Consider the following 22338-nt stretch of genomic DNA (forward strand, 5'->3'; position numbering starts at 1 on the left):
CTGAGAGAGTAGATGCCTCCAGGCCCGTGCAGACAGACTGGTAGCTGCTGTTCACAATAACATCTGCCGTTGCTGTTTACAATTCCCAGAGCTTCACTGCACAGAATGGCTGTGCACCAGGCGAACCTCAAGTCTGCGTTCAGTGAGTCAGTAAACTCAAGTAGCAACATTACTGAGTTCACATTGAAGACATTATATTCAGTAGACAATGAAAGGGAAGACATAGAAGGGAATCAAAGATACAATATATATTATTATATATAGTATTTTTTAGTATTCCTCAAAGAATTGTACTGCATGGATTGTCTTTAGTGTAGTTTACTGTAGAATTTAGTTTCAACAGAAAAGGTTGAGTTATGTTGTAAAAGCACAAATAAAGTCTATCTAAAGAACCTGTGCATGTGTAATATCAAACACCAGACTGTTTGGCAGCAGCTCACTGTCACATATTTGTACTTGTATATGAATACAGTACGGAATATAACTATAGACTGAGATACATTCAGCTCTGGTGTTATTTGCATTGCTTTAAAAAGACTTGACCTGAATGTCACCTTGTGCTAGAATTTGTCAAAGTGTATAAGCCACAGCTGACCCACCCTTGAAAGACTCACATTGGGAGTAATTTGTGTTAAGTGGATTGGACCTTTATGATTTTTGCGGGAATGACACACTTCATCAGAAGTGGTGAAACTGCACCACGGGGCCGAGCTGACCTGTCCTGCAGGAAAATCTGGTGCTTTGTGTGAAAGAAGTGGCCTCTTAAGAAGATGTCAGGGCTTGAGTGAATTTGTGATGGAGCTGACGCCGCAGTCTGCAGTGCTGTGGATACTCGCACAAATGTAGAGGCTGTGCCAATGTGTTGGCCTGCACTACAGCTTCCATTTATATCGTATGAAAGGATGTATTACCCACTTGCTGTGGCAGTTGCAGAGCATGTCAGGTCAAGTACCATTACACCTGTCAAACTCATGTATCAAATTCAAATCCTGACAAGAAGAGTCAGAATATCTGCTGTTGTGGTCGGTGTTAGAAATAGAAATGTACATACGATATTTGCTATAATATTGCGCCTATTCTTAGGTAGCTTTTTGTCTTTATTCAACAAAATTACACAGTTGTTGCCACCTGCTCACACAGCATATTAATGTGGGGGTACAGCAGGCACACAGACAGCTAAATCCACAGATGTGACTATAAGCTATATAGCATAATGGTAAACTATAAGTGACATTTTTTTCTGCTTTTAGTTAAAAGTCACATGTATTTCAAAAAAGCGCTTTTTATTATCTGTACGAATCAGTTTAACATTCACACCCTAAAATATGTTCAATGAAAACTCTGAGTTTATCCATCTGTATATGAACCGTCTGTAGACAACTGTGAAAACACATGGTCATTATCAAGGCAATTAAATCACATTTATTTCATGTCAGACATAGTGTCACAATTGTTTCACACGCTTCTTTTCTTACCTCAGATCTAAACGTGGTGAAAAATAAATAGTAAATTCTTCATAGCTTGCTGGCCACTGGGTCTCGTAAGCCTTTCCTGAAGCAAATTCACGGGCTTTACTCATGGAACTATTCATAATACATGTTGTTGTCTCCTTATGCAATCTGTTTCTAACCCATTGTCTTTTTTCACCCCACTTATCTCCTCTTTTCTCTTCTCTTCTCCTCTTCTTGCCTTCCCTGTTAGGTGGTGAGGTAGCGACCCCGAGGTTCACCCAGTATTTCCATGGCAGCCTGTCAGGTCTGACAATCCGACCAGGCCGCATTGAAACCCAGAAGGTTATCTCCTGTTTGCAGGCCTGTAAAGAAGGCCTTGATATTAACTCCCTTGAAAGCCTAGCTAAGGACATCAAGGTGAGTGGAAAAAATGGAGCCAATACATACACGGACACACACACACACACACATACACACACACATACACACACACACTAAACACTTAGCCACTTACACACACAGCCTTAGTTTGGTAGTATTGTAACTGCTAACAACCTTAGTGATTCTGTAGAAGAAGAAATAAGACAGCATGTTTTATTCAGCGTTCATCTTTTAAGCCGTACAGGCTGATGGTTACATTGGTATATTTATTTCCTCATCAAGGCAAGTTAGAACATAAACAACATGAATCCAGATCTCTTTGTTTCCTTGAGGACAAATAGTGTTTGTGTGTGTGTCCAGTTCCATTTTAACCCTGCCCAGTCTGTGCTGGTGGTTGAAGGAGAGGATGTGGACAGCATCAACACAGCCATAACCAAGGTCTCCTACATCAACTCTCGCCAGTTCCCCACACCAGGCCTCCGACGGCTACACATCACCACCACAGTGCAGTGAGTACACATACTGTACATTTGGACGACACATTTTTAACTGTTATCCAGGGGAAAAATGCAATGTTGCATATTGCTTGTTTGTGCTTGTGGCTTGATTTGTAAATTTACTTTGACTTGGTGCAAGTTGTGTCTCTGTGGTTTTTCATTACACAGGCTGTACAGTGGTTAAGTAAATAGGATATTTGTGTTTGTGCAGACAATTCATCGCCTTTGTTTCATGCATTCATTGGGCAGTTGGGAAGTACAGGGATCTGTTTAATGTACAGAAGGATTGTACAATTAACGTGTCATGAGGGTCTGTGTTGTTTGATTTCTACCTCTGTGGTGTTTGTAACAGATGCTGTGAGCTATTTATGACTCACATCTTGGTAAAGGACTAAGGCGACACCTGTAGCAAGTATTAAAGTCTGAGGGGAGCTGTCTGCTTGTTGAATAAAGTGTGAGGTCTCTAAACTATCAGTAGAGCACGAATGGGAATTGTTGCATACATAATACATGAAACAAGTTGGTCAACTTACTGTAAGTCTATTTGACAGTCACATATGGTATAGAAACAGCCAGAGGAGTGGTGGTGAAAGCATGAAAGGAAAAGCTCTGTTAGATGTGTGGTGTCTGTCTTTTCTTTAAACCACAGGACACCCAGTGAGATAGCAGAGGATGGATCATTAGTGTAAAAACTATTAAACCACTAAACAGACCAACTGGCCATTAAGGACATTATACTTTCTGGTGATTGGAAAGAACATATTGCTAGTCTTCTTTCATTTGTTTTCTGTCTTTTTTTCTGTGTGTGTGTGTCTGTACATTCATCTCTGGATTTAATTTGATTTGCTTTGACTTGATTGAATTGACTTTGCCCACTTTGCCCAATAGCCGCAGGGTCCCAGGGACATTGATGTCAGTCGGTCTGTTTGTCCATCTTTTTCCCAGATATGTCTTTACAACTGCCTGTCTAAACTCTCACATAAATCTACACTATGCTCCACAAAAACATGTCTTGAAAATAACTATATTTCCTTGATGTTTGCTGTGGATTTTCATGGATTAATCCTAATCTTTTTGTCGCCCCGCTGACATTTTCTCTAATGCCACCATCAAGCCAACATTTCCATCTACACACAGGAAATCTAATAGATATGCAATAATAATCTAACTGACCAGATAAAATGCTTTTGCTGGTATAATTGGATTATTTATTTTCCTCTTGATGATGATATAACCAGATGTGAATTTGTATAATCAAACAACACCCACAGCCCCTTTAACATGGGAGTGAGAGAGAAATTAAATATTAAGATTAGTCTGTCCGAGCCATTATATTTGAATACTGCTGTATCTTGTTATGCAACAGTGTCTTTGATTGATTGCTAACTGCTGATTGATTTATGATTGAAAAATATACTAACTAATGAATTCTTTAATTTCTTACCTGCATAGTAAATGGCTAGTTTGTAAAAAACAAGCACTTTGATTTTTTAATTACAGTTACAGCTCAGTCTTTATCCGAATTTTCTCCTCGAAGCAATAAGCTGCTGCACACTTATTGTAAAGTGCTCGATTACTGTGACTGAGTGCGTGTGTGTGCGCGCGCACCTCTCTCTGCTTCTCCTCACACTTAAAGTAGCTTATTTACTCTTCCTCACTCTCCTCAAGTTTGCATGTGCTTAGTTGTATGCCTCACGCGAGCGCGCGCGCGTGTGTGTGTGTAGTGTACATGAGTGCTTGTTCTCATGTCTCGCAGCGTACACTTTAGTGTGTCCGCTCCCGTCTCCGCACGTATCCACCGCCTGTTCATCTTGTTGAGCAGCAAACACAGGCAGGTCAAATCAGCTTGGATTTGTGCTGGTCGATAAAGTGAAACGAGCTCAAGGAGCAGCGGCAGAAGCTGTCTAACTCTGAACACTTCACAGCTCCCCGCGAGATAAACACAGATAGATCCGCCTTTACTCTCCGTAGATATGTTCAATCCCCGGCCTGTGACTGAGAAAGAAACAATAATATGTAATCCTGTTGCAAACTTGATATTTTTTCATCTCAGTTATGTGATATTTAGCTTGTGAAAGAGTGTGTGATATTTAGATTAACCACAATATTAACTAAAGACTTTGAATTAGCATGTATGTGTGGAGTTTTGAACTGATCTATTGATGTCTCAGTTAGAGAAGGGTGATACACCAATCAGGATCAACATTTGAATAAGAGTCTGATGACATTTGGAGGGTCATTTGATCAATCAAATCCGCTGAAACCACACATACTGTGTCTAGCTGAGTTTCTGAGAGTTAAACTCTTAATGAATAAACCTAAAGATGTTGATTTAAGTTTGATTGTTATTTAGCCCTGGATATATTAAAGACCATGAATACCTATTTTCTCAATCAGCCCCTTAATATGATCGATGAGGTCCTACATGACAACATTTACCACCAAAGGTTTTGGTTATTTTACATGACATAAATGACTTTGTGTTTTTATCCTTGCTCTTCTTACTGCTCTTTAGTGGTCAGGTTCAGTTAGAAAAAGGTTATGTCACATATTTCCATGCACCAATCAGGATGGTCGGCGTTTGTTTCTAATGTTGCCAAGCAATTGTCAATCAAATCGGATCAAAGCACATCTGCACTGATGCAGCGGCTCAGCTCAGTTTTGTGTTAAACTCCAAACAAAAATTACCTAAGGATGTTAACAAACCTTAACCTGCTGCTGCTCATTTAGTCTTGAATATTTAATCCTGTAGAGGAAAATTCTGAGGGGCTTTAACACATGTTGTTATTAGATCTTATAATCTGTGGTTATAACCAAATTTATTCATCTAGAATATTAAAAATCTGTATTTCTCACAAACAAAAACTGTACTTTTTACATTTTATGCTCATTATTTGTGACAAGAAATTATACAAAAACATGAATACACCACTGCAACACTGATGCAATTAAATTAAAACAAATAAGCAATGAAGCAGTAACACTGGTACTGTCCCATCCTGTAACCTCTCTTCTTCTGTGTGTGTCAGGTGTTTCGGGGAGGACACGTGTCTTTCCATCCCAGACATCAAGGCAGTCGTTATGGTGCTGCCGCCCAGTGAACCGAGAATCACAATTACAGGATCTAATCGACTCGTCAGGCCTGCCAGTGACCTGCAGGGCCCGCTGGGTGTGGCACCCTTCAAAGAGCTTCACATCACCAGCACCGTAATGAAGGGGGACAGCTTCAGTGGATGTGAGTGGAGAGGCTGCACTGGGCTGTTAGGATGCTCTTATGTCATACCGGCTTTGTAGTAATGTTTCAATTAACATTACAGTAAATGTGTTACAGCTTTGTGTACTGCATATTTAGTTTTTTATCATTTTGAATTTATCTTGCACGTTTCCATGCACACAGTCCACAGGCCAGGTGTGATGGAGGTGATGCATAACCTGGACTACTGTGACATCCTGGTAATTGGAGAGGAACTGAATCCTGAGAGAGAGAGTCTGGAGATTCATCACAACGCTTTGTTGGGAAAACACCTGGATGCCACCAACTCCACCTCTGGAATTTCAATATATGGTAGGCAGAGCTGTCACATAATTGTAGGCTACATGTGGTGTGTGGCACTAATGCTCTGTGGTCGGCAGACATCATGATTTCCCACCTTAAATTCACTCAGTGGACTGCTGTCATGACATATGACACCAACATGCAGTTTGTATAACATTTTCTCTGTGTGTTACAAGGTGTGGACTCCATGGCCCACTATGAGCAGGCACTGAGACAGGTGCGCTACAAGAACTGGCGACCCGCCACCCTGAGTGATAGAAGGTTCAGACTCACCTGCTCTGAGCTTAACGGACGTTACACAAGCAACGAGTTCAATTTGGAGGTCAGTTTGTCATCTTTCATCCCTCATATTTCATCTTCCCACCCTCTCTTCTGGTCATGCACTGTTTAATCCTCTCCCTTGAATCCGCCATCCTTTTTTTTCTTACTTCTTCTTTAGCTTTTATTTCTAAAACTAGTGATCAATAACGATCGAGCGTTTTAATTCTCACCTAGATCATTGTTAATATCACCTTGGCTTTTTATTTTATTTAATCATTTTTGTGGTTGCACAAATGATCATCTACCTTCTTTTCTCTGAGGATAATGGCTCGTTGTCCCGCCCCTGCAGGTCAGTGTTCTTCACCACTCAGCGCCTGTGGAGCATGTCAATCATATGGCAGCCCAGTCCCAGTACATGAGACCTGTCCATCACCCACTCATGATACACACTTTCAACTCGCACATGTCAGGTACGCTACAAATGTGACTGAAATGCCAAAAATGTCTAAAACCAGGTGCAACTGTCTTTTCTGTTACATGCTGCTTCACACACATCATAAGTCCACATATGTAAACATGTAAACATATGCTCAGACCTGCTGTTCTTACTTTACGGACTTGGATCCACTTTCACTTGCAGTCTATGATTATAACAGAAATTTAGATTCATTCGCCTTCATTTTCTGGTTAAAATAAGCAGTTTGAACAAGATGATTAAATTGCAGATTTGTTTGCAACCTGTCAGATCAGAGATCACTCATGATGGTTCCTCTAATGGGCTCGCTGTTGATCTTAGCAATGAAATTTGAGAGTAAAATTGTATCATTACTGAAGAGAAAGATCACCAAGACAACAATATGTAAAACCACGGCTGTAAAATAAAACTTTATTCAAGGCTTAAACCTTTAAGTAAATGAAATTGAAAATAAGGCACAAGTAAAATTATTTTTTTTTAGCTTTTTCAGTTTCACTAGAAATGTTTTGCTTCTCTCCTTCTCCTCCAGGCACAGCACCTCCAGCAGCCACAGTAGTTATCGTGGTTTGTATTGCCGCCCTGGTTGTGATTGTGGTGATCGGCGTGTACAGGATCCACACCACACATCAGGAGGGGTCCAGAGAGGATGAGGACGAGGTGAAGGACCCTGAGGACTGGGACAACTCTGCTCTCACCATTACCGTCAACCCCATGGAGGTAACTCGTAACATGCTTAGATTTTTGGATGTTTTAGTCTTTTCTTGTGTTTTCTCCTGATTTATCTTAACTTACTTGAATTTGTTGAAAGAATGTAAAGTGGATTTTGGACTTTCACTAAAACACACTGTTCTGTAGAACATAAAAGGAGCTCAGGCGCTGGATGGAGGGGTAAAAGAAGAGAACCGGGAGGAGGAGGAAGACGAAGAGGATGAAGAACAGGTGGGAGGAATGACAAGTGCTGAGTCAGACAACAGTGATGAAGATGAGGAAGAAGAAGAGGAGAGAGAAGAGGTGAAGAAGAGGAAGCAGAGGGGAAAACTTGAGTGGGACAGTTCCTCCTTAACATACTGACCACACACATATAAACATATACATACATATACACAACACTCTGCAAGTTTGTCTCTCTCACTCCCTCTCACTCTCTATCAACCACACACACACACACACACACACACACACACACACACACACACACACACACACAAAACACACACATCGTGCAGACATTCCTTTATGCTCGCTACAGGTACATACACACACTCGAACAAAATCTCAGATAAAATTATTTGCAATCCGCTGCAGGAAGCAACACTTTAAATCAGCCCACGTTGTCATTGTTAATGAAACATCTCCCTCTGCTGGACAAAGTCAGAACTACAGAATCAGCCGCAGTCCCACAGTGCTGGAACAGTGTCTGTACTCACATTATTATTCACATCACAGTCAGTGAGGCAGAGCAAAATATATCAAACAAACACAGCTTTCTCATTATGTGTGCAGAATTAACCAGAGTTTTGCGGCTAATATTGAATCTCAAGAATGAAATCTTAAATATGGCGACACAAATATAAACACAAGGATGGTGTGAGCTTTTATTATTTAATATGTGCAATTATATGTGTCCTCAGATTACTTTTTTATTGTTTACTTTTTAAACAGGTTATCTGAAAGATGGTGAATTAATAACAAAATTAAAAGCGAGATGTATCCATATACATATCCATTAATAAATGTATCCATAAACCTTTTTAATATAATTCCTTCAGCCTATATAGTAGGTATAACATAGCTGTGTTGTCACTGAGTGTAAATCCTCTGTTCTCATCTTTAACTCAAACCAGACACCTTTCTGTCCTTAAAATCTGTGTGATCCGTTCTGAGTGTCTCTAAACACATCGCAGTGCTGTGGTTCTGTGGCCTGGAAAGAGAAACACATTCTCTCTCTCTGTTGCTCTCTCACATAAACGCTCCACATTTGTCCTGTTTAACGTACAATACAAAGCAGAATTATTAACTGTTAATATCTTTCACTTTCGGTTTCTTAGGAGGATTTTAAACTAAAATAATCTCTTATCTGTCATCTTAAAGCCAAGTGAAAAAGTTGATCGGGGTTAAACTGCTCATAGAAACAAAAAGGTTGATGGCGTTCAAAGCGTTTGCATCTTTGTCCTCTAACATATCTATCCAAACTGTGGCCTAATATAGCCTTTGCTGTTTAGGGTTAGATAACTTATCTTTCTTTTTTCAGCATATGAAATGATACAGAGATGTTACTATATGTTATTGAAATCCTGTTAGCCCTCTATGCAATATGGGCCCAGTAAAAAGTCCAGTACTCAGAAACTGGGATACTCCAGCAATTTAGTGTTGCAGAGGCTGAGATATCCTGACCTGACTTTTAGTGCCTAGTATGGTTCAATCTCCAAAAATGCCTGATCTTGCTCTACCCGTAATGCAACTCAATTGCATCTCTTCTTATAGAACCTGCTGAACATTTAAATTCATCTGTGGCACAAACCTGTAGTTCTTAAGTAGGACTAAGTGTAACATAGCAGCAATAGCTTACAATCTCTGTGCAGTGCAGACCTGCAGCAGAGCTGAGATGCTGTGGCTTCTTAATGTGACATGGCTCAGCACCTCTGCTAGTGCGTCCATCAGACTCAGGACAGTTTCCTGGGCACACCAAAACCACTGACGATGCCCTCACTATTTCCAACACATTACTGCGGTCTCTAAAAACTCTTCCCCCTCTCATTTCTCTCCACAGCATTCTTAGAAAACCACAGATCATGAGCCACGTTTCTGTCCTTTTGTCACTTGGTGTCGCTGATTTGCAGGTGTCACCCATTGTTACCATGGAAACATGGCTCTTAGTGGTGTTTAACATTTTGGGCTTTAAATAAGTCTTTATTTCTGTCTTTAATCAGTCTTTATTTTTGTGAAACATCTAAATTGCATTAATGTAATTTAATTTAAGGAAATTTTAGACTGACCTAACACTACAGATCAGTCTCAACACCTCCGGATTGTAACACAGGCTTTATGTTTAAAATAAAAAGTCTTATGTTGAAGCAACGATAACCCTGATTACATTATCTGGGTTATATTCTCTGACTTGACAAACCCCCTCCAGAGCCACAGAGGACATTATACCACTGTTTTCACTGAGTCGTACAGATCTTCATGTGTTAAAAATCCCACACAGAAACTTTGATAAACTTTGCTGGAGAAAATAAGCAAAGCAGAATAATTGTTTATTTTACTTCAAAACATGGAAACTTCACTAATATCAACTCCATCTTGTACCATCATTAAAACAGATGAAGAAAATCAGCTCAGACAAAATCCCAGTTCGATCTCACAAGTTTATCTTTATTCAAACAATCTAAAAGAAACTCCATATCCCTTTGACATTCGCTGCTCCACTCAGAGAAATCACCTCTCACCTGGTCCAGTATGGGTGACTATTCCTCCCTCTGAGCTCTCTAAATGATACGTCTCCTGTTCACCTTTCCCTCCCTCTGTTGGCCTTGAAGCACCTGTGATTGTGATGTCATCATTGTGAAACAACTGCCTTGTTTCCCTTGTCCCCCCTTTGTCATATTGTGCTTCTGAAAGATTAAAGAGAAAAAAGATTCTTTTACATATAAAAACAAACCCTGTAAAAATGTTCAAGACAGTTATTTTATACTGTATATCCGTTTCTTTTTCTTTTTGTAAACAAAATGGTTGGGATCTCTCTCTCTTTAGTGGTCATCCCACTGCTTTCTGTATATTGACCAATAAAGACTTGTTTTAGACTCTACACAGCTCTCTTTCTTGTTTCAACAGTAGACATCTGAAATGGCTGTGTGTTTACAAAAGGATTTATGGATTACATAATTAATAAGCTGTCATTGTAGATGTTGGCGAGCTGCCTGAATTCATTATATGTTGGAGCTGCCTGACTGACTTTTCATTTGTTTACATAATAACCTTAAGATAGACAGAGAGGGCTATGATTTCCATGTCATCTCTGCATTTGTTCACTGTGTTTGTATTTCTGGGTCAAAAAGCTGATATGTAATTGGTTTTCTTCTACAGGATATTAGAAATTCATAATTGAAGCCCCATTGTTTCGATACTTAATGTCACAGCAAAAGAGCAGATATAGAACAGCTGATATTTTCAGAGATTTTATTTGTCAATTCTAAACCATTTTACAAAAAAGGCCTCTGAAGAAAAACATTGTTGCAAAGGTCTATTAAGTCTAAGCTATTGGGGTTTTTTCTGACTTTTCTCAAGGTTTTGCTATTTTCTTGTGAAATTGGGAACGATGTCTGTCTCTTCATGCAGGCCTCTAAAAATCCCTCGAAGGTTCATAGCAAAGGGTTAATCGCTCACAACTTATAAATTATAGTATTACAATTAAATTTAAGAATTGAGGGGGATAATAGATCCTTTCTCACTAAATACTGATTTGTTTTAAAGCATCACAAGCAAAAAAGGTCTGAATCCACCATGTTAGGAAATCCATTCATTCACAGAACAGATAATGAATCATTTTAAGAGAAAAGAATAAAGAGTAGGTTAATATCAACTCATGCAATATTTATATTTCTTCATTGGCTTAGAGACATTGAATCTCAGGGGGTAAAATACACACTGACATGTTGCATTTAATGATGTAACATTTTGAAATTCCAGTCATAAAGAAAATAATTCATAACTGCTGCTTTGAGGGAAACAACAAAAGTGGTGATGTTACACAGAGAGAAAAATAATATTTATTCAAGATTCCTTGAAGGTAAGCTGTGACATTTGGGGAAACACTTATTTTTTGAATTGATATTAATGTCAGTTGCAGTTGATATGGGTCCATATCAACTGCAGCTGCTGCAGAGCATCACTGACCTCTGCTGGAGGAAGGATTAACATGAGCTTGATTGACAGTTCATTGAGAAATCAGTACAGCAAATGAAAAATAAATAAATGTAGAGAAAATAAGAAAAATATTATTTTTCCATCAAACCTTTGTAAACTGTCTGTGTTATAAAGAAATTATCTCCTTATAATATTTGATATTAATTTTTAGTAAGTAAGGTAGTAAGTGTTCACTAATGGTTACATTTTAAATTACTATATTTAATTCATTCAAACATGCTGCAGTAAACAATATTTTTCTACTAGAACTGGCACTTTATTATCTGGCCAGCAGCACATTACTGACATCACAAGTCCTGGATCTTTGGTCAATCCCACAAACCTTTTAACTGACTAGCCTTCATTTCAGTCTATTTGTTAAATGCCCAGAGTTTGTGCAGATGAAGTTCTGCTCACCATAGTGCTGACTATTCATTTCTACACTCAGCAGCTCCCTGAGGATGAAGAAACACAGTCGGCTAATTAGTGGCTCTAATGGACCTGATGCTACTAACTGCTATTGACTTTCTTTAGCTTTTCAGTCGACAATGTTGTTGTTCTTTTGTTTTAGAATCTCTTAATCGCCTATTATTATTTTCTTTCTTCTTGACTTCCTCCTTTTATCTAATAAACTTGAACTAAATCTGGAATTAAATATGAACACTCAGCACCTAAAATATATCTCTTACAGGTTGCCGTGAATTGAAAAACGAAATCAACTTTCAACTTTCAAATTTGAACCTCTTGCTAAAATGGTCTGAACTATGAACCCCACCATGATAAGACCAGACACCTCAAAGCCAGTGTAGAATTGCAAAAATCCAAATCCAAGCTCATCATCAAGTTCCCTGATATATCTTTTCAGGTGCTGGACCACCTCTACTTCCTTCCATGTCATCCCTGCAGGAAAATTTAATATAGCTGCCACTTTCTTTGGCATTGGTGTGAGGTCACTGTACATGTTGGTCAGTTTCCCAGAGTTGATATGCATCTGTGACTGTGTTCTCTCCCTCCAGCATTCAATGACAAACACTAGTTCCTCGTGAGATACTTTATCAGACTTCGGGCAGAGGGACAGCAATGAACTTCTCCCCACACTCATAGCTTTACTCATAGTAAAGTGAGGCAAAAAAGGCATGGTATAGTAGGGAATTGAAAGGTCATGGTATAGTGAGACATGAACATGTCATAGTATGGAAAGGCATAAAAAGTCATAAAAAGTGATTAAAACATTATTGTATAGTAAGGCATGAAAAGTTATAAAAATGTCATAGTAAAGTAATGCATAAAAAGGTCATAAAATCATCATAGTATAGTGAGGCATAGTATAGTAAGTAATGAAAAATCAAAAAAATGTCGCAGTATATTTAGGAATAAAAACGTCATAGTATAGTAAAGTAAAAAAAACTCATAACAATGTTATAATAAAGTGAGGCATAAAAATGTCATACTTAAGTAAGGCATATAAAGTCATAAAAACATCATAGTATAGTGAGGCATAAAAGGTCATAAAAATGTCATAGTATAATAAGGAATGAAAAGTCATAAAAACGTCATGGTACAGTAATGGATAAAAAGTCATAAAAACTTAGTAATATAGTATGAAATGTGTAACATTGTATGTGTCATATATATCAATTATAGCATGGAAAGGCATAAAACATCAAAAAAACATTATAGTATAAGGCATACAACGTGAAACACACGTCACAGTATAGTAAGGCATGAAAATTCACAGTATATTAAGGTATAAAACGTAAAGAAAAGTCATTATAAAGGAAGGCATGAAATTTTGTAGAATAGTGAGGCTTGAAACCTCAAAAATACTTTATAGTATAGTAAGGCATAGTTGTGGTATTGTAAGGTATAAAACGTCAAAAAACCATCATACTCTACGAAGGCATGAAAGGTCAAATTATAATGATGCATAAAACATAAAAAACATCATAGTATAGTAAGGCTTAATTTGTGAAAAGAACTGTCATAGTAAGGCAAAAAAGGTGAAAAAATGTCATAATATAGTAAGGCATGACATGTCATAGCATGGTAAGTCATAAAACGTCAAAAAAACATCATAGTTTATTAAGGCTTAAAATGTCAAATAAATGTCACAGTATATTAAGGCATGAAACGTCATAGCAGGGTAAGTCATAAAACATCAAAAAAAATCATAAAATAATGAGGCATAAAATGTGAAAAAACGTCATAGTATAGTAAGGCATAAAACGTCAAAAAAACATCATAGTTTATCAAGGCTTAAAATGTCGAAAAAACGTCATAGTATATTAAGGCATGAAACGTCATAGCATGGTAAGTCATAAAACATCAAAAAAACATCATAAAAATTATGAGGCATAAAATGTGAAAAAACGTCATAGTATAGTAAGGCATGAAGCGTCATAGCATGGTAATACATAAAACATCAAAAAACAACATAAAATAATGAGGCATAAAACGTCAAAAAAACATCATAGTTTATTAAGGCTTAAAATGTCAAATAAATGTCGTAGTATATTAAGGCATGAAACATCATAGCATGGTAAGTCATAAAACATCATAAAATAATGAGGCATAAAATGTGAAAAAACGTCATGAAATAATGAGGCATAAAATGTGAAAAAACGTCATAGTATAGTAAGGCATAAAACGTCAAAAAAACATCAAAGTTTATTAAGGCTTAAAATGTCGAATAAATGTCACAGTGTATTAAGGCATTAAACTTCATAGCATGGTAAGTCATAAAACATCAAAAAAACATCATAAAATAATGAGGCATAAAATGTGAAAAAACGTCATAGTATAGTGAGGCATAAAACGTCAAAAAAACATCATAATTTATTGAGGCTTAAAATGTCGAAAAAATGTCATAGTATATTAAGGAATGAAACGTAATAGTATGGTAAGTCATAAAACATAAAAAAAACATCATAAAATAATGAGGCATAAAATGTGAAAAAACGTCATAGTATAGTAAGGCATGAAGCGTCATAGCATGTTAATACATAAAACATCAAAAAACATCATGAAATCATGAGGCATAAAATGTGAAAGACGTCATAGTATAGTAAGGCATAAAACCTCAAAAAAACATCATAGTTTATTAAGGCTTAAAATGTCAAATAAATGTCACAGTATATAAAGACATGAAACGTCATAGAATATTAAGTCATAAAACGTCAAAAAAACATCATAGTTTATTAAGGCTTAAAATGTCGAATAAATGTCACAGTATATTAAGGCATGAAACGTCATAGCAGGGTAAGTCATAAAACATCAAAAAAACATCATAAAATAATGAGGCATAAAATGTGAAAAAACGTCATAGTATAGAAAGGCATAAAACGTCAAAAAAACATCATAGTTTATCCAGGCTTAAAATGTCGAAAAAACGTCATAGTATATTAAGGCATGAAACATCATAGCATGGAAAGTCATAAAACATCAAAAAACATCATGAAATAATGAGGCATAAAATATGAAAAAACGTCATAGTATAGTAAGGCATAAAACGTCAAAAAAACATCATAGTTTATTAACGCGTAAAATGTTGAATAAATGTCACAGTATATAAAGGCATGAAACGTCATAGAATATTAAGTCATAAAACATCAAAAAAACATCATAAAATAATGAGGCATAAAATATGAAAAAACGTCATAGTATAGTAAGGCATAAAACGTCAAAAAAACATCATAGTTTATTAACGCGTAAAATGTCAAATAAATGTCATAGTATAGTAAGGCATGAAACGTAATATCATGGTAAGTCATAAAACATCATAAAATAATGAGGCATAAAATGTGAAAAAACGTCATAGTATAGTAAGGCATAAAACGTCAAAAAAACATCATAGTTTATTAACGCGTAAAATGTCGAATAAATGTCACAGTATATAAAGGCATGAAACGTCATAGAATATTAAGTCATAAAACATCAAAAAAACATCATAAAATAATGAGGCATAAAATATGAAAAAACGTCATAGTATAGTAAGGGATAAAACGTCAAAAAAACATCATAATTTATTGAGGCTTAAAATGTTGAATAAATGTCACAGTATATAAAGGCATGAAACGTCATAGAATATTAAGTCATAAAACATCAAAAAACCTCATAAAATAATGAGGCATAAAATATGAAAAAACATCATAGTATAGTAAGGCATAAAACATCAAAAAAACATCATAATTTATTAAGGCTTAAAATGTCGAATAAATGTCACAGTATATAAAGGCATGAAACGTCATAGAATATTAAGTCATAAAACATCAAAAAAACATCATAAAGTAATGAGGCATAAAATATGAAAAAACGTCATAGTATAGTAAGGGATAAAATGTCAAAAAAACATCATAGTTTATTGAGGCTAAAAATGTCGAATAAATGTCACAGTATATTAAGGCATGAAACATCATAGCATGGTAAGTCATAAAACATCAAAAAACATCATAAAATAATGAGGCATATAATATGAAAAAACGTCATAGTATAGTAAGGGATAAAACGTCAAAAAAACATCATAGTATAGTAAGGCATAAAACGTCAAAAAAACATCATAGTTTATTAAGGCTTAAAATGTCGAAAAAATGTCACAGTATATTAAGGCATGAAACGTCAAAAAAACATCATAAAATAATGAGGCATAAAATATGAAAAAACGTCATAGTATAGTAAGGGATAAAACAGCAAAAAAACATCATAGTTTATTAAGGCTTAAAATGTCAAATAAATGTCAGTATATTAAGGCATGAAACGTCATAGCATGGTAAGTCATAAAACATCATAAAATAATGAGGCATAAAACGTCAAAAAAACATCATAGTTTATTAAGGCTTAAAATGTCAAATAAATGTCATAGTATATTAAGGCATGAAACGTCATAGCATGGTAAGTCATAAAACATCATAAAATAATGAGGCATAAAACGTCAAAAAAACATCATAGTATAGTAAGGCATAAAACGTCAAAAAAACATCATAGTTTATTAAGGCTTAAAATGTCAAATAAATGTCATAGTATATTAAGGCATGAAACGTCATAGCATGGTAAGTCATAAAACATCATAAAATAATGAGGCATAAAATGTGAAAACATGTCATAGTATAGTAAATCATAAAACGTCAAAAAAACATCATAGTATAGTAAGGCATAAAACGTCAAAAAAAACATCATAGTATAGTAAGGCATAAAATGTCAAAAAAACATCATAGTTTATTAAGGCTTAAAATATCGAATAAATGTCACAGTATATTAAGGCATGAAACGTCGTAGAATATTAAGTCATAAAACATCAAAAAAACATCATAAAATAATGAGGCATAAAATGTGAAAAAACGTCATAGTATAGTAAGGGATAAAACGTCAAAAAAACATCATAGTTTATTAAGGCTTAAAATGTCAAATAAATGTCATAGTATATTAAGGCATGAAACGTCATAGCATGGTAAGTCATAAAACATCATAAAATAATGAGGCATAAAATGTGAAAACACGTCATAGTATAGCAAGTCATAAAACGTCAAAAAAACATCATAGTATAGTAAGGCATAAAATGTCAAAAAAACATCATAGTTTATTAAGGCTTAAAATATCGAATAAATGTCACAGTATATTAAGGCATGAAACGTCATAGAATATTAAGTCATAAAACATCAAAAAAACATCATAAAATAATGAGGCATAAAATATGAAAAAACGTCATAATATAGTAAGGCATAAAACATCAAAAAAACATCATAATTTATTGAGGCTTAAAATGTGGAAAAAATGTCATAGTATATTAAGGCATGAAACGTAATAGCATGGTAAGTCATAAAACATCATAAAATAATGAGGCATAAAATGTGAAAAAACGTCATAGTATAGTAAGGTATAAAACGTCAAAAAAACATCATAGTATAGTAAGGCATAAAACGTCAAAAAACATCATAGTTTATTAAGGCTTAAAATGTCAAATAAATGTCATAGTATATTAAGGCATGAAACGTCATAGCATGGTAAGTCATAAAACATCATAAAATAATGAGGCATAAAATGTGAAAAAACGTCATAGTATAGTAAGGCATAAAACGTCAAAAAATCATCATAGTATAGTAAGGCATAAAACGTCAAAAAAACATCATAGTATAGTAAGGCATAAAACGTCAAAAAAACATCATAGTATAGTAAGGCATAAAACGTCAAAAAACATCATTGTTTATTAAGGCTTAAAATGTCGAATAAATGTCACAGTATTTTAATGCATGAAACGTCATAGAATAGTAAGTCATAGAACATCAAAAAGACATCATAAAATAATGAGGCTCAAAAAGTGAAAAAAACATCATAGTTTACTAAGGCATCAAACGTCATAGTATAGTAAGGCATATGACATCAAAAAAATATCATATTATATTAAGGCATATTACATCAAAAAAACGTCATAGTATAGTAAGGCAAAAAACGTGAAAAAAAAAACATCATAGTTTATTAAGGCATAAAATGTCTAAATAATATCATAGTATAGTAAGGCATGAAACGTCATAGCATGGTAAGTCATAAAACTTCATAAAATAATGAGGCATAAAATGTGAAAAAACGTCATAGTATAGTAAGGCATAAAACGTCAAAAAAACATCAAAATTTATTGAGGCTTAAAATGTCGAAAAAATGTCATAGTATAGTAAGGCATGAAACATAATAGTATGGTAAGTCATGAAACATAAAAAAAACATCTTAAAATAATGAGGCATAAAATGTGAAAAAACGTCATAGTATAGTAAGGCATGAAGCGTCATAGCATGTTAATACATAAAACATCAAAAAACATCATGAAATCATGAGGCATAAAATGTGAAAGACGTCATAGTATAGTAAGGCATACAACCTCAAAAAAACATCATAGTTTATTAAGGCTTAAAATGTCAAATAAATGTCATATTGTATTAAGGCATGAAACGTCATAGCATGGTAAGTCATAAAACATCATAAAATAATGAGGCATAAAATGTGAAAAAACGTCATAGTATAGTAAGGCATAAAACGTCAAAAAAACATCATAGTATAGTAAGGCATAAAACGTCAAAAAAACATCATAGTTTATTAAGGCTTAAAATGTCGAATAAATGTCACAGTATATAAAGGCATGAAACGTCATAGAATATTAAGTCATAAAACATCAAAAAAACATCATAAAGTAATGAGGCATAAAATATGAAAAAACGTCATAGTATAGTAAGGGATAAAACGTCAAAAAAACATCATAGTTTATTAAGGCTTAAAATGTCGAATAAATGTCACAGTATATTAAGGCATGAAACATCATAGCATGGTAAGTCATAAAACATCAAAAAACATCATAAAATAAAATGTCACAGTATATTAAGGCATGAAACGTCATAGCATGGTAAGTCATAAAACATCAAAAAAACATCATAAAATAATGAGGCATAAAATGTGAAAAAACGTCATAGTATAGTAAGGCATAAAACGTCAAAAAAACATAATAATTTATTGAGGCTTAAAATGTCGAAAAAATGTCATAGTATAGTAAGGCATGAAACGTAATATCATGGTAAGTCATAAAACATCATAAAATAATGAGGCATAAAATGTGAAAAAACGTCATAGTATAGTAAGGCATAAAACGTCAAAAAAACATCATAGTTTATTAAGGCTTAAAATGTTGAATAAATGTCACAGTATATAAAGGCATGAAACGTCATAGAATATTAAGTCATAAAACATCAAAAAAACATCATAAAGTAATGAGGCATAAAATATGAAAAAACGTCATAGTATAGTAAGGCATAAAACGTCAAAAAAACATCATAGTTTATTAAGGCTCAAAATGTCGAAAAAATGTCACAGTATATTAAGGCATGAAACGTCATAGAATAGTAAGTCATAAAACATAAAAAAAACATCATAAAATAATGAGGCATAAAATATGAAAAAAGGTCATAGTATAGTAAGGCATAAAATGTCAAAAAAACATCATAGTTTATTAAGGATTAAAATGTCGAATAAATGTCACAGTATATTAAGGCATGAAATGTCATAGCATGGTAAGTCATAAAACATCAAAAAAACATCATAAAATAATGAGGCATAAAATTTGAAAAAAACGTCATAGTATAGTAAGGGATAAAACATCAAAAAAACATCATAGTTTATTAAGGCTAAAAATGTCAAATAAATGTCATAGTATATTAAGGCATAAAACGTCATAGCATGGTAAGTCATAAAACATCATAAAATAATGAGGCATCAAACGTCAAAAAAACATCATAGTATAGTAAGGCATAAAACGTCAAAAAAAACATCATAGTATAGTAAGGCATAAAATGTCAAAAAAACATCATAGTTTATTAAGGCTTAAAATATCGAATAAATGTCACAGTATATAAAGGCATGAAACGTCATAGAATATTAAGTCATAAAACATCAAAAAAACATCATAAAGTAATGAGGCATAAAATATGAAAAAACGTCATAGTATAGTAAGGGATAAAACGTCAAAAAAACATCATAGTTTATTAAGGCTTAAAATGTCGAATAAATGTCACAGTATATTAAGGCATGAAACATCATAGCATGGTAAGTCATAAAACATCAAAAAACATCATAAAATAAAATGTCACAGTATATTAAGGCATGAAACGTCATAGCATGGTAAGTCATAAAACATCAAAAAAACATCATAAAATAATGAGGCATAAAATGTGAAAAAACGTCATAGTATAGTAAGGCATAAAACGTCAAAAAAACATAATAATTTATTGAGGCTTAAAATGTCGAAAAAATGTCATAGTATAGTAAGGCATGAAACGTAATATCATGGTAAGTCATAAAACATCATAAAATAATGAGGCATAAAATGTGAAAAAACGTCATAGTATAGTAAGGCATAAAACGTCAAAAAAACATCATAGTTTATTAAGGCTTAAAATGTTGAATAAATGTCACAGTATATAAAGGCATGAAACGTCATAGAATATTAAGTCATAAAACATCAAAAAAACATCATAAAGTAATGAGGCATAAAATATGAAAAAACGTCATAGTATAGTAAGGCATAAAACGTCAAAAAAACATCATAGTTTATTAAGGCTCAAAATGTCGAAAAAATGTCACAGTATATTAAGGCATGAAACGTCATAGAATAGTAAGTCATAAAACATAAAAAAAACATCATAAAATAATGAGGCATAAAATATGAAAAAAGGTCATAGTATAGTAAGGCATAAAATGTCAAAAAAACATCATAGTTTAATAAGGATTAAAATGTCGAATAAATGTCACAGTATATTAAGGCATGAAATGTCATAGCATGGTAAGTCATAAAACATCAAAAAAACATCATAAAATAATGAGGCATAAAATTTGAAAAAACGTCATAGTATAGTAAGGGATAAAACATCAAAAAAACATCATAGTTTATTAAGGCTAAAAATGTCAAATAAATGTCATAGTATATTAAGGCATAAAACGTCATAGCATGGTAAGTCATAAAACATCATAAAATAATGAGGCATCAAACGTCAAAAAAACATCAAAGTATAGTAAGGCATAAAACGTCAAAAAAACGTCATAGTTTATTAAGGCTTAAAATGTCAAATAAATGTCATAGTATATTAAGGCATGAAACGTCATAGCATGGTAAGTCATAAAACATCATAAAATAATGAGGCATAAAATGTGAAAACACGTCATAGTATAGTAAGTCATAAAACGTCAAAAAAACATCATAGTATAGTAAGGCATAAAACGTCAAAAAAAACATCATAGTATAGTAAGGCATAAAATGTCAAAAAAACATCATAGTTTATTAAGGCTTAAAATATCGAATAAATGTCACAGTATATTAAGGCATGAAACGTCATAGAATATTAAGTCATAAAACATCAAAAAAACATCATAAAGTAATGAGGCACAAAATATGAAAAAACGTCATAGTATAGTAAGGCATAAAACGTCAAAAAAACATCATAGTTTATTAAGGCTTAAAATGTCGAAAAAATGTCACAGTATATTAAGGCATGAAACGTCATAGAATAGTAAGTCATAAAACATAAAAAAAACATCATAAAATAATGAGGCATAAAATATGAAAAAACGTCATAGTATAGTAAGGCATAAAACATCAAAAAAACATCATAGTTTATTAAGGATTAAAATGTCGAATAAATGTCACAGTATATTAAGGCATGAAATGTCATAGCATGGTAAGTCATAAAACATCATAAAATAATGAGGCATCAAACGTCAAAAAAACATCATAGTATAGTAAGGCATAAAACGTCAAAAAAACATCATAGTTTATTAAGGCCTAAAATGTCAAATAAATGTCATAGTATATTAAGGCATGAAACGTCATAGAATAGTAAGTCATAAAACATCATAAAATAATGAGGCATAAAATGTGAAAACACGTCATAGTATAGTAAGTCATAAAACGTCAAAAAAACATCGTAGTATAGTAAGGCATAAAACGTCAAAAAAAACATCATAGTATAGTAAGGCATAAAATGTCAAAAAAACATCATAGTTTATTAAGGCTTAAAATATCGAATAAATGTCACAGTATATTAAGGCATGAAACGTCATAGAATATTAAGTCATAAAACATCAAAAAAACATCATAAAATAATGAGGCATAAAATATGAAAAAACGTCATAATATAGTAAGGCATAAAACATCAAAAAAACATCATAATTTATTAAGGCTTAAAATGTCGAAAAAATGTCACAGTATATTAAGGCATGAAACGTCATAGAATAGTAAGTCATAAAACATAAAAAAAACATCATAAAATAATGAGGCATAAAATA

The 22338-nt window shown here is 33.8% G+C and overlaps 1 protein-coding gene across 1 annotated transcript in view; it reads left to right on the forward strand.

The window, feature by feature from the left end:
- The window catches only part of clstn2a (calsyntenin 2a), a 142315-nt gene extending 131886 nt beyond the window's left edge, over nt 1-10429 (forward strand). The window contains exons 11-18 of the mRNA XM_056391168.1: nt 1702-1868; nt 2193-2341; nt 5359-5564; nt 5727-5894; nt 6062-6207; nt 6496-6616; nt 7151-7338; nt 7477-10429. Coding sequence (XP_056247143.1) covers nt 1702-1868; nt 2193-2341; nt 5359-5564; nt 5727-5894; nt 6062-6207; nt 6496-6616; nt 7151-7338; nt 7477-7692 — 1361 coding nt within the window. The 3' untranslated portion in view covers nt 7693-10429. The remainder of the gene's footprint in view (nt 1-1701; nt 1869-2192; nt 2342-5358; nt 5565-5726; nt 5895-6061; nt 6208-6495; nt 6617-7150; nt 7339-7476) is intronic.
- Nucleotides 10430-22338: the final 11909 nt, after the last annotated feature.

The sequence above is a fragment of the Seriola aureovittata genome, chromosome 12 (genome assembly GCF_021018895.1).
Source record: "Seriola aureovittata isolate HTS-2021-v1 ecotype China chromosome 12, ASM2101889v1, whole genome shotgun sequence".
Classification (NCBI taxonomy): domain Eukaryota; kingdom Metazoa; phylum Chordata; class Actinopteri; order Carangiformes; family Carangidae; genus Seriola; species Seriola aureovittata.